Genomic DNA, 13,946 nt, shown 5'->3' with positions numbered 1-13,946 from the left:
AACATAATATCATCAATAAATAACATGCACCACGAGACCTCTTATATTGTATTGGTTAACTTATCCATAACTAGGGTAAATAATTAGGTACTCAATACTAGTCCCTGAATTAAACCCACTCTGCTGTGAGAAACTCCTCTATATCATCTATCGCTGTTTTCAAGCTAATGACAGCTCTTTCATACGTGTCCTTTGTGACATTTATATACTTAAAATATTAATTCCTTTCTTCTCCATCACCTACCAGAGGACCTTGTGTGATACTTTATCATATACCTTCTCTGAATCAATAAACACAATGCAGATATCTTTCTTCTTTTCGTGATATTAACAAAAGTAATATTAAATAGAAATTTGGTTGAGAGCCAAAAGGTGCATTTATCAATAAACAAGGCATAAATGGCCAGTAGTCAATATAATTCTTGCAATCCAAGTATTTGTAACTTTAGTTTGGTGTCAAATCCCATTTACGTTAATTTGTTAAATTGATATCTTGCTTAGACCTTTTTGTTGCTCCCCTAGCCTTTATGAGGATTTTTGGATTCTAATCCCATATTTCTGGCATTTATTCTGCAGACACATCAATTTTGGGCAGACTGTTGTCTACTACAGATATTAAGAATGAAGAGCAAAGGGGGGCAACAAAAGAAAGAAAAGTTGCCAAATATTACCAATATTACAACAATCAATTGCAACAAATAATTACTCCACAAGGCTTAAAGAATTTCAAATTTGTTTATTTGATCTCCAGTAGAAGTTCTTGGCATATATCCATCCACCTGTTCATATATATAAAGAGACTTCTATTTCAACAAAGCTACAAGCAATTAAGCCATATATTCCACGTTAGTACGATCTCTCACACATTCATGGGTCCAACATCATATGATTTCAAGAAGATCAAAATTTTATCAAGTTCCACATAATTGTATAGCTAGAAAGTACAATCAAGAATGCAGGGTAATCGTTAAGGAAAAGTATGGCCACAAGATACAGCTAAGCCTATGCTAGTACCAGAAAACTGATTGGTCATTGGTAGCCTGCGAACTTCCTCTCTTTAGTTCTTGTCCGATGAAGCAAGAACCAATTCTACCTTTTACCGAGTCTTGGCACATAAGAACCTAGATCATTTTCACTATGATAGCAACAAATCAACGAGGCTCCCTTTTGATCAGTCGATCTTCACAGATGAGTAGATTTTCCTAACAAACCAGAAGGAAGCATAGAATCCGATTGTCCCCGTTACAACAAAGAAGGCATATGATGCAATCAACATATAGCCAAAATACAAGATTCCTGAAACCAACTTTGTGATTTCCAACTTGGTGAAGAAATAGAAGACAGAGTAAAGAAACAGGTATAAAGCAGAGGATCCAGCAGTCAGATAAGCTCTCCACCACCAATGATAGTCTTCACTGCACAACTGGAAGTAACAGAGCACAACAGATATCTCCGCACATGTTATTATCAAGATCAGGAAAACGATGAAAAGGAAGCCAAAGATGTAGTAGTACTGGTTCAGCCATATAGAGGTCAGGATGAAGAAGAGTTCAATGAAAACAGCTCCAAATGGGAGAATACCCCCAATAAGTATAGAAAAAGACGGTGTCATGTACCATGCCTGCTCAGGTATTTGCCTAGGAATTTTATTTGTCTTAACAGGGTCTTCAATGGCTGGCTTTTTATATCCAAGGTAGCTTCCAACAAACACTAAGGGGACCGAGATTCCAAACCATAAGCACACAAGAGCAAACATGGTTCCAAATGGCACTGCTCCAGAAGATCGCTCTTCCCAGATGAGAGCATTCAATACAAAGAAGATAGCAAAAAGTATACCAGGGAACATGAAAGCAGTTTTCAAGGTAATCCTTTTCCACTCTGTTCCCTTGAACATTTTGTACAGACGTGCAGAAGTATACCCAGCCAACAAGCCCATGAAAACCCATAACAGAACCATGGCAGTCATTAGTCCACCGCGATTGGAAGGTGACAAGAAACCTAGCAGAGCAAAGATCATTGTGACTAGTGTCATTGCAAGTATTTGTACACCAGTCCCGACATAAACACACAGTAATCCAGAATTGATTGGAGGACGGAAGACATCTCCATGAACAAGCTTCCATCCTGTTTCTTCTTGAGCTTCATCTTGTGTTTCCAATTGATTATAGTTCGCAATATCTCTGTACAAAGTTCTCATCATGATCATGGCAACCATACCAGAGAGGAAGAGAACGATCATAAGAGAATTTATGATGGAAAACCAATGAATCTGATCATCATTCATGAGAAGGTATGTATCCCAACGAGAAGCCCACTTCACATCACTTTCCTGGAGACAAATAGATAATAGCGAATAAGATATGACAATATATGACTAATAACTTGAAGCCTAAAGAGGGAAGGAAAAAGATTCAATAAGAGAATACCTTGAAAGCAACGTCATATGTGAATACAACCTCCTTATCTGTATCCACTTCCTGGGGAGCAGCACTACCTAGTATCAATTTTTTTGTATTTTCATTGCACGTTGACACTTGAGGGTTCTTGTCATTCCATTCCTTGTATTCGTGATTAATGCTGTTGAAAAAATTATCAGAAGAGAACATATAGGCTAGACCTAAAATTCCCCACCCCCTGGGGTGGGAGAAATTAAAACAAATACACAAGCCATAAGTGTTGAGCATCTAAACCTGTTTGGAGTGACTTCAAACCCAACAATACGAGCAGTATCAGTTTCAGGATCCTTGTGGTACTTGACTAGAAAGCTTAAGTGGTTGTTTATAAAATAATTCTCCTCCTTGCTCTGGCAGAAGCAAGTAGAGTGCATAAACATTTCTATTATTCTAAGACGATTAAGCTATCAGTATTTGACAAGTCAGGAACAGCACTAACCCCAGCATAATTCCTCTTGAACCCAACACGGAAACCATGTTCATATTTAGTTGACTGACTTCCATCCCGCCCTTGTCTAGGAACAGCAACAGGAAGATTGTCCAAAATCCTGCAACACCATGTGATTGAATATTAAATTTTCATTTTCATGCAAAAACATGAGCAGAACTACCATGCATAGCAGGAGTGAGCAAAATATAAAGAGAACAATGCTGAAAAGACATTACTCTTACATATTAACTTTGTATTCATCATCAATCTTTTCCTTGAAGTTCTTTGCAGATTCAGCATCAAGTTTTAGCCGACACACCACTTGGCATGACTTTTCTTGTCTCATTAAGAGCTGTGAACAGATGAATAAATAAAAGATACACTCAGCTACTAGTGCAACATTACATATAACCATAAGACTACAAAAGCATTTATTCTTACAGTATAAACTGAATTCTCTATGCGGTCTCCTCGAAGAACCTCCCCCAAATTCTCTGCACTATTCAAAACTTTAGTAGGTTTGCAGTACTTCAAGTAGTAATAGTCATAGGGAAGTTGTGTCTTAGTAGATGACAGCTTGTTCACTTTAACATCAAGTGGATCACCCTGTTAGAGAAGAAGAGTTAAGAGTCAATTACACTACAAGGGTTTCAGTGGGATGCATGGAGTTTCTACAGAATACAAACATTTTTTATCAAGGAGGAGCAATCAAAAGAAACAGATAAAAGCATATATAGCAAAACATAACACTCAAAACACAGATTTATTCAACTGTTCTCTTTCTTAACAGATTCTATCCAGTAAATAGTCCAAAGTCCTGAATGGAATGATAAAACTCAGGAAGTTGTAAGGACTAAAAACACAGTATTCATCGCATAGTCCAAGACATTCTGCTTAACCCAACAGACAAATATCTGGTGACTTCAAGTAATACAAGCTCAACTGGAGAAACAACACTTGGAGTGATCTATTAAATAGGAAGATCTTCACGATTATTTTTCTCTTTAATAAAAAGGATTTCGAGCTTTGACACATACTCCCTCAATCCCAATTTGTTCGATACTATTACTATTTGGCAATTAACAAATCTTTTGATCCTCCTATTCCAAAACCCCACCATTCTTTTTGAAACAAACAGAGTACTAAATTTTCCCTAACGAGTCTACCTCAGTTGACTAATTTAGAATCAATCTATCAACAAAGAGAGAAAAATGATCACATCCATCAAGCAAGTCAAAGAATTTTACAGATACTAAACAAAACACCAGATCAAACAGGTTACAGAAACCCACTTCATAAAACCATAGATCCAATCATTTATCGTTATAAGAACTCAGTAAATGGGGAAATTTAAAAAATTACTGAAGATCCAGAATTGAAATATTTTGATCCACAAGATCCTATCAACCGACTAGAAAATCAAAAAAGAAAGAGTAAATGATAAGAGGAAGTTTTGAGTTTACAGTTTGAAAATCGCGAGGAGCGACGCCAGGGAGATAGAAGGAGTTGGTTGAGGAGATGAATAAGAGAAGAGAGAGGCAGAAGACGGTGAGCCGGCCGGATACTCCACTATCCATCTTCAACTTTTCTGTAGAGACAGAGAGCCAAAAGGTTGAAGAGTCTCTGATCGGAGACAAAGTTCCATATATAAAGAACAAGCAATTGCTATTTCCAGGTTCCTTTGGTCAATATTTGGTCCGAGTTTGGAGAAACTATTTGAAATGGAGAACTTTTTAGTCATAAAAATTGGTATTTTTTTTTTGATTTTTTTAAATTGTATTTAACGAATGTTATTTATAAAAAAATATAATCAAACCAGCTTAATCTTCAATTCCAACTTTATAATTTTTTTAAAAAATAACAAATATTTAAAATATATATGGCAAAAAAAAGCTGATTTTTGATAGTTTTAAATTTTAAATAAAGTATTTCTTAAATCTTACCCATGTAAAATTTTCAGCCAAATGCCACCTAAAGTGATTAATGAAATTTAAAGTAGTTATTGTGTGACTTATAAAGTAAATTTTCTTTTCTAGTGTTTATTTTACCTCGAATCAAGATAATTCCTTTTAATAAATGTTCTATTAAAAGTTTTTTATATATTTTTTTCAAGTGAATTTAAAAAACTATAATATAAATAAAATATATATTTTAATATGAGATTTCAAGGGATATAACTTAGGTATCAAGGCTTTTATTAATATCGCAATAGAGATAATGGTGATGGACTGATGATCGTTAGTTTTACATACTTTACAATAGTCATTCTAACTAAATTCTAATCTAATTGCATAAATAAATAACAAAACTGATAATATGTACATATTTCTAAAAATATCTCTACATTATCTCCCATTTCAAAAAGGGAATATATTAAATTAGACAATATACGAATATTATTTATTTCCATTTAAACATGAAAATGTACACTTCGAGATCGTTTGGACATAATTTTTTAAATTAGTAATTGAAATGAAGTTGAATTTTTATTTGTATATGTTTGAGAGCAGAGATGGAGATATAGGCTAGGTAAATCTCTCAAATCTGTGTACGAAATCACGCATTTTTTTAAGTTGTATTATTTATTTTCATAAATATGAAAAATCCACAATTTGTGAAAACTATCAAAAGTTTTTCAACTCTTATATATCTTAGCAAATCATAATTCATAAAATAAAGTATCCGAATATCCCAAGGGCATAGAATTAATAAATCATGCACCTCTGTTTTTCTTTTATAAGTAAATGTTTGTTATTAATATATGTTATTACAAACTTTCAAATACACGCAATTTTATAAATTTTTATTGGTTTGATAAATTTTGAAGGGACATTCACACTTTGATTCATGAGCAACTTCACGAGAACATTGTGAAAGGGAGAAATGACGGTTGTCGGTGCACTTTCTGGAAATGACGGAAATATAGTCCAGTGCTGCAAATGCGATAATGTCTTAGGATTTGGAGATCTCCGTAGAGACGGATACGAAAATTCTTTGCAGATGGGTGGAGAATATAAGAAGGCCTCTCTCTCCTAAAGCTACTCATTAAGAATTATCGGCCACGTTAATTTGTCTGCCGCTTTTTTTCATAGCATGCAGCTATTCCGGGCTGACAATTAATGATAGTAATAACTGACTATTCTTTAATATAATGGTACTTCATGATTTGAACAACCTACAGGCTTTGAGCATGACTTATTTTACAAAAATTAAAATTATGGATTTTTTCTTTCATTTTTTTACAATAACTATAAGTATATAAATTAAAATTTATATTTTAAAAAAATTGAAATCACACCTAAAAATTTAAAATTCTTACTTTTAAAGATTTAAAATTAAAATTTTATACATAATTATAAACAAAATTATTTTTAAAATAAACCTTTAAATTGAAACACCAAATTTTATGACCAAACACCGGTGTCAAGTGATAATAGAGTGGTCTAATATTTGATATTTACGTTACAAGCATATATACAATGTGGGGAAATGGAAAAGTAGAAAGAAAAGAGAAGATAATTCATAAAATTTGTTTATCCCATGTATTAACCTAATTATTATTGTCATTTCCAAAAAAGATTAAAAATATTTTAAAACTATATAAAATCCAATAAAAATATCATTTGTTAGTAATTCGATTTGACACACCTCTATTATTACTTTAATGCGTCAAGTTTTTTTTTTCTAAATAAATAATCATTTGTTTTTCTTTTTAAGCATATTTCATTCTTAATAAGATATTACTTTAAGAATTTTATTCTGATTTAAAAATATTATTTTTTCTTTTTTAATCGCATTTAGATAAGGATAAATATAATTTCTAATAGAATAATAAAGAGGTTAATTTGTTAATCTTTTCTACATTGGAGTATGGATAAATATTTATTAATAAGAAAAATCATTATTAAAAAAGAAAAAATATTTATTTTAGAAAAGCACGGATATTTTTAAATCAAATTATAAATAATAAGGTTAATTTTTGTTCAATTTGTTTAGAATTCCTTTTTATTTTAAGTTGCAAAATTACAATTGTTCTTACTTGAAGACACAAGAAGCACAGCATTGATCGAACTTTGAGCTTTCTGATATGGGTATTTCCCCTTATCTTTCTGATTCTTGCAGTTTTATATCACTAATTCACACTCTCCTTCTTCAATATCCCCAATTTAATCATCTCTTTTTAGTTTAGTCCCGTTAATTTCGAGTTCTTTAGTGCTCCCATGATTATGAACCAAATGCTATTTTTTTATAATAAAAAATTTATTTAATAAACATACTTAAGAGTCATTATAAAAAGAAACTAGTCTGAGAAATATAGTGCCCATTTAGTCTCTATAAAATAAAGGAATAATAAAAGCTAGGTACACACTATGTTGCTTGGACTAGTTTCTTTTTATAATGACTCTAAAGTATGCGTATTAAATAAATCTTTTATTACCAAAAAAAAATAAATAGCTACTAACATAGTGCCATCTTGTCTCTATCAAATAAATCTTCTAATTTTATTTCTTTTGGTAATAAAAGATTATTGACTTCCCTACTTGTTGCTCCATTGCATGTTTCAACTTTCAATGTAATTCTTATGACCAGACATACGTTACTCTCAGTGCATATCTTTCATGTACTGCTGTATGGTGCATCTGTATCCATCCACTAATATGGACCAGTGTTTGTTACTAATTAGAAAGGATGCCAACCAATTACTTGTTTGATTCCTTATTAACCTTGTTATCCTGTATTGCTTTTAGATTCTAATGGATTAGACTCCTTGACCTACGAAGGAAAATATTCAAAACTTGGTAGCCTCCTCTTTGCCATTGTCTTGGACAATGCTCCTGACATAAGGTTTCAATATCTGGCTTGTGTATGAGGTGTTTTATTTTGCTTCTCATGTTCGCTGTGTCTATGTACTCATATCTGTATTCAATCATGTATATGGAAGTGATAAATTTCGAGCCACCAAAATTTCAGCTACCTATACAGTATGCACATTGAATGCTTCCTGCCTATCCTTGGTCCTGGAGTGGTATAACTGAGCATTGAACAATTGTTTTCATTCAGACTTTATTTTCTGCTTAGGATGACACTGCATTTGAAAAGCAGAGCGCCCTGTTTGCACTTGTGGTTTCTGATATAGTGCTAGTCAACATGTAAGTTTCCATTAGTAAGTGAAGTCTATGAACTTGAGATAAAATAAAACCAGTAAAAAAGTTCAAACAGACAAGTAGATCAAATTTCTCAACATTCAGGTGGTGTCAAGACATTGACCGTGAGCAAGCTGCTAATAAACCTATTTTGAAGGCTGTTTTCCAGGTATAAGTAGAAAGAAAATATTTTTTCGTATATCTTTTGAAGTCTGTTTTCCAGGAAAGATTCGAACTCGTTACATGCACCCAATTCACACAACCCCCTTTGCGTCCTTACAACTGAACCAAATTCTGGGGGCTAAAATATGTACTGTTGAATTCTGAACTGAAATTTCTCTGTCCAATACTTCATGTGTATAACTAACCTCACATGTCACCACTTAGTTTCTGATTTGCACTTATTTTATCTTTATTGTTTTAGATCCTAGACCTGAGAAGACTAGAAATGTCTACGAATGTTGAGCTTTCAAAACTGTACTCTGATGTTATATGAATGATTTACCTGCTATCTTTCAAGCTGAAAAGCTGATCATCTATAAGCCAATTTTTATTGCAGGTTCCTGCATCGGAAACTTTGATCACACCTGTCAGTGCAAGCCTTTGTGGAGGCAATTTAAGTTTGAGACTGAATATACCGTTACACAAGCCATTGCTGCTCAGGCATGGACTTTTTGGATGCTATTTTGTACATCTCTTCAGTCTTCTTTTGAAAGCGAAGTTATTTTATACTTGGTTTGGTTTCCAGTAAAGCGGATTGTCATTGTTGAATTATATATGTCTGGATTAATGTCTAGGAAATCATTATTGGTGCTTGAAAGTCGACTATTCTTCATGCTAGGTGTAATATTGCTGGTTGTAAGTGGTGATAATTGAAGTCTACCTGACTACCTCCAGAGTTATTTTAAAATCCTCTTTCTGAACAAAACCTAACCCCCTTCAGTTGATGTTGAGGTTTCAAAGCAATTGTTTGAATGAAACTGTATAAGTGGTGTAATCGTTTGGTTTAAGAACGTAAATTCCTGGAAAGTGAAGATTCTCACTCATGTTATCTGTGCTTGTTACTTTGTTTTGAACCATTCTCTGAGCTGTTATAACTTACAAATATGTCCAGTTTTTGCTGTGCACAGTTGGTCTGACCATGTTGACTTTCTGTTTGAAATATATCTTGAGAAATTCTATTGAATTTTCTGCATTTGAATATTTGCGGTTTTCTCCTATGCTGTATCCTTCTGATTTTGTGGTAATTTATTCTTCAGGGGGATAGCAGGAGAAGTAACAATTGGTTACCACCTCCATGGGCAATTGTTGCCTTAGTTGTTTTGGGTTTTGATGAATTCATGACACTTTAAGTTGCCTTTTCTGCTTATAAATATTCAGAATGCCCTTAATTTCGAATACATTCAGGTTTTGTACCCAATGGCAGAGTGCATTCACCGTTGATCACATAACTTTTTATATTTGCATTTACCTTTTCTCCAGAAATCCTTTGTATTTGGGAGTTATACTTGCTGTTTTTCTCCTACTGAAAGCCCTTTGGGTGCAATTGGACATCTCTGGTGAATTCCGCAATGGTGCTGTAAGTATCAGATTTGAATTCCTATTGTTTCAGTTTCTAGGTATCACAAGCGATTTGACCGATTTACCGTTGAAGTTGGAAGCAAGCCTGATTTTCTTAATTTCATTGTTCAACTCGCAATGCGGAAAACTTTATCCAAAAATTTAAGGAACTGATCTTTTCTATATATGTGTTTCAGATTCCTGGAGTTGTGTCATTATCCACAAAATTCCTTCCTACTGTCACAAACAATCTTAGATGACTAGCTGAAGAAGGACAAGGGCTGGCAAATGGTGAACCTCAACGAAATGCTGTCCCTGCATCAAAGAGTTTCAGCAGTAGCCCCAATGATCATAGTGCTGTGTCATCATGTGCTTCCCCGAACATGAATTCTTCAGAGAGCAGAATACTCTAGCCCCTCTATACATGATAAAACAAAGTAAATCCTGTTTATAGATCAGTCTTCTTATATTTCATGAGAGCAAGTTTTCATGCTCACACCATGTGGTATGGTGCGCAACTCTGCTCTTGCTTTCACCTTAGAGGTAGCATGTAAAGATTCAGAAACTCTGAAGGCACTAATTTTTGTGTAGGACATGTATAGTAGGCGGTGGACTTGAGGTGAATGACGTTGCCTTTTAAGTAGATTTTGTTTTAATTTTCCCTCTTTTTTTCTTTTTCTCCCTTCTTCTATCCCCTTCTATAGCTTCCTCGTTATATATCACTTGCCCCCCCCCCCCCCCCCATCTGGTTTTACCATCAGTTTTGTATTATGTGATGCCTAATATCATGTGTGTCTGAAGGAATTAACAGTAACTGTGTTTTAATGAAATATGACAAAGTTTCAAGATTAAAGAGATGCTACAGAAATGTTTTCCCTTGTTTTCTACTGTCATATTCTATTGACCTTCATGCCTGTACATGTTAAAGTTTCTGCATGAACATTACATTGACATAGCAAGAAAAACCAAACAGGAAGCGACATAATTTTCATTTCTTCTTGTCAGGAGTATTATTTTCTGTTGCTATGTTGTATTTTTGCTACTGCTATTCGGTTCAGGCAGCAAAGTAAATTCCTTACCAAAGGTGAGGTTGTTTGCTGTTTGTATGGTGCTATGGAGCAAATCAGTATATGAAAGAAAACTAGAGACTGATGACAATACTATTAGGCTTTTCTGATTTCTTATGTGAAAAGGAAGAGGGGACTAGTGCCATAGCAAATGTGTGGGGGGCAGCATGAGAAGAGTGTGGAGTTTGTTATAAGTAGCTATCAATAGGCATAACAAACTAGGCTAATTTTGGGTTTCTTGCACTTTGCTTTTTCATCTATTCCTCTGTAATTCTCTTCTCTATTTCCTCCAGCTTTTATTCTACTGTTACATTGCCATTTACCTTTTACTTTTTTATTATATAATGTACTTTACCAAAAAAAAAAAGACTACTTATTGTAGGATGTACATAATTCATTTGGTGGATGTCACACCTTATGTGGTCTAAAATTGGCAATTGCCAACTTTTCCAGCCTGAGATGTTAAAAGATATTGCTCATTTATTGCAAAAGATTGCAAGTGTCTTTTTCTTCTTTCCTTTGTCTAAAAAAGAAAAATAGAACACACAAAGGTTCATTTGATTTCCAGATGGTTAGCTGGCTTAGTTTGAATATAAGACTGCATATATTGTTTTTGATAACCATGTTAACAAGGTCAATTTGCAGGCATCTCGACTAATTCCTTGAAATACCTATTATCTCTCACCAAATATTTATTAGGTTACTCTATCCACCAAGATTTGGACAAATGAAAAGAAATCATCTAGTTGTATTTTTTGGTTCAGTAAAAAATTCGTTAGCAACAACGTTCAAACCTACCGACTTAGCTATTAAGTTTAAATCTGAAACCTCACAATTATCAACGCACCTTATAATATTGCATATCTTGCTATATATGAGCTAGCAAATGTTTAATATATTCACATGGAAGAAAAGGGAAAACAATGAATGTAGCAAGTCTAAGTTGGGGCTCAATCTCCCAACTGCGACGTATTTACTGCACATGCACTTTTCCACTTTTTTTTTAAAAAATATTTATTTGTGTAGTTATTTTCTTGTTTATTGCAGGCCAGTAATGCCAAGAAATATTCTTTGCAATGATTGTACAACTATATATGTTTTGTTTTTCTGACTCCTTTCTAATAACTAGTAACAAACAAACATATTCAATTCATATCCAACTTTCAAGCTATTGGTTATTCAGATGATTACGGGTGAGATTAATCCATTCTGGCAAATTAAAGATGACATTGGACAAATTCAAGCTATGAGCACAATTGGCCATTTTACTTTCACCCATTTCTTCAGAGAAGGTAACACCATGGCTGACATGCTTGCTAACGTTGAGTGACATTCCAAAATGACTACCTTCTTCACTGAGATTACAAATCTTCCTCCTAAAATTATATCCACGTTGAAGAATGATGTAGTTGGCAAGCCTAACATTAGAATCCGAGTGAAGAAGGGCAACTTCATTTTTGATCCTGGCCTTCTTAGCTTTTGTATAGCTCGAAGTTCTTTGTTTTAGAACTTCCTTTTTGTAAGCTCATTCGATGAGGAGTAACCCTCCTCTTTCCCGTTTAGAAAAAAGAAGGGAAAAAAAGTGGAGGTTGGAGGAGGATTACTATCCTAAAGTTGTGAACACGAAAAAGAAAAGAAAATAAACATAATCTGCTATGGACACATGCACATGCATGACATGCATTTTCCTACTGCTTTATAAATTAACGTTAATGAATGTTATGATATTTAAATTTATAATTTCTTGGATTCACTTACCAAGATCAAAGTTGAAATGATTCGAAGGTACTAAAACTAGCTTGATTAGGACACACAAAATATGTACCATCATTTCTATTCGATATAATGTATGTTTATTACTCCTTATTCCTTTTTACTGATTGACTTAACACTTTTCCTAAAAAGCTATTTCTTAAAGATTTATTTTATTAAATTTCTCTTATCAATTATGTTTTAAAAATCAAAGTTTTGATTACTATATGAGTATTTTATGTGTTTACGTTACTTACAAGTAAAAAGAAAAATCTATCTTTAAGAATAAGGATAAAAGAAAGGAGGGTTAGTATAAAGGGATGTGTGTAAGAGAGAGAGAGCAAGGGCGGAGCTAGTAGCCTGCATTCGAATCAAATTTAGAACTCATAAAGTTAAAATCTTAGATTCGCTTCTGTGAGAGAGTTATGCGGATGATATTAACTTCATCTTTACAAAAATATCCTGAGTTCAAGCTACAAAATTAGAGAAAATCATAACAGATTTTACGCAATATGAATCTAAATTAATTGATCAAACCCATAAATTCTAAATATCAAATGAATTGAAAAAGAAAGAAGGTAACCTTGAAAAGTAGTTTGGTGAAAGTGCTACAAGTATCGCATTAAAATAGTATAGTGTTAAAATTAGCCAATGTTTATAGCTGGAGAAAATTTGAGAAACAACTATAGCTTTACTTGTTTTTTTTGGACTGTATAGTTTTACTACACTTGTCTCATGCGGGCAACGTGCATAGAGTAAATGAACCAGGATTTCCACATTAAGCTGAAAGCTATGCTTTTGTTACGAATAACAAATTTAATTTATTAGTTACTCGTCGTACACAATTTGGATTTGTTGGGTTAAATTCATTCTATTAAATTGTGGAGGTGCATGGTGGTTATATAGTAGAGTAATAATAGTATTATATGTGTGTCTTTATCAGTAGTGAGTTGTCCAAATTACCTGATTAGAGAGTCTACACAGAGATGAAGATGATAGAGAATTTTCATTACAAATTATAACGCATTTATAATAGAGCCCAACCGTAGGCATTCATTTCGCCTTAAATGACTCTTACTCTCCCTGTTGGAGTTTAATTTTTCCCTCACATTTATTTCTTATTAATGTTTATTAATTCACCCGTTTCAAATTATTTGTCATTTTAATTAGAAGTTTAAGATAAAATTATTTATTTTTCTATTTATCTTTAATAATAATTATTTTTGAAAACTATAAAAACTTCAAAATAATAAATATATAAAGAAAAGTTATGTCTTATGACATAAATGAAGGTGAATCAGTAAAAAAAACCGCCCTCTAATTAAGTTTTTCTTAAAAAACATGACGAATACTTTGAAACGGAGGAAGTATTCCATTGGATAAAAGAGTGAATCTTCTCCTCATCCTTGAGTTTTTTTGGGGGGGTAGGGGAAATGGGGAGCTAGAGGGAATTAATCAAATCCTTACTAGTATTACTCCCTCTATTTTAATAATAAGTGGTGTTTTTATTTTTTTTATTTCAAAATAAGAAAATAAGAGT

At 33.2% G+C, this 13,946-nt stretch overlaps 1 protein-coding gene across 1 annotated transcript; it reads right to left on the bottom strand.

Moving 5' to 3' along the window:
* Positions 1-866: 866 nt before the first annotated feature.
* LOC129899633 (transmembrane 9 superfamily member 7-like) lies at positions 867-4,562 on the bottom strand. The gene is made up of 7 exons (XM_055974645.1): positions 4,347-4,562; positions 3,325-3,489; positions 3,126-3,235; positions 2,893-3,001; positions 2,691-2,803; positions 2,427-2,577; positions 867-2,329 (listed from the first exon to the last, which is right to left on the bottom strand). The coding sequence occupies exons 1-7, from the start codon at positions 4,458-4,460 to the stop codon at positions 1,172-1,174; spliced, it is 1,920 nt and encodes a 639-aa protein (XP_055830620.1). The 5' UTR covers positions 4,461-4,562; the 3' UTR covers positions 867-1,171.
* Positions 4,563-13,946: the final 9,384 nt, after the last annotated feature.

Source organism: Solanum dulcamara, chromosome 8 (assembly GCF_947179165.1).
Source record: "Solanum dulcamara chromosome 8, daSolDulc1.2, whole genome shotgun sequence".
In the NCBI taxonomy this organism is placed as follows: Eukaryota; Viridiplantae; Streptophyta; class Magnoliopsida; order Solanales; family Solanaceae; genus Solanum; species Solanum dulcamara.
This window is presented reverse-complemented; position numbering and strand designations above follow the sequence as displayed.

What these genes read in the sequence shown, in the direction of transcription:
- LOC129899633 (XM_055974645.1), bottom strand. Translation starts at nt 4,460, where the DNA reads ATGGATAGTGGAGTATCCGGCCGGCTCACCGTCTTCTGCCTCTCTCTT. An exon ending in GATGAATACAAAGTTAATAT is followed by an intron (nt 3,002 to 3,125) that starts GTAAGAGTAATG and finishes ATGGTGTTGCAG; the next exon opens with GATTTTGGACAATCTTCCTG. An exon ending in TTTGAAGTCACTCCAAACAG is followed by an intron (nt 2,578 to 2,690) that starts GTTTAGATGCTC and finishes TTTTTTCAACAG; the next exon opens with CATTAATCACGAATACAAGG.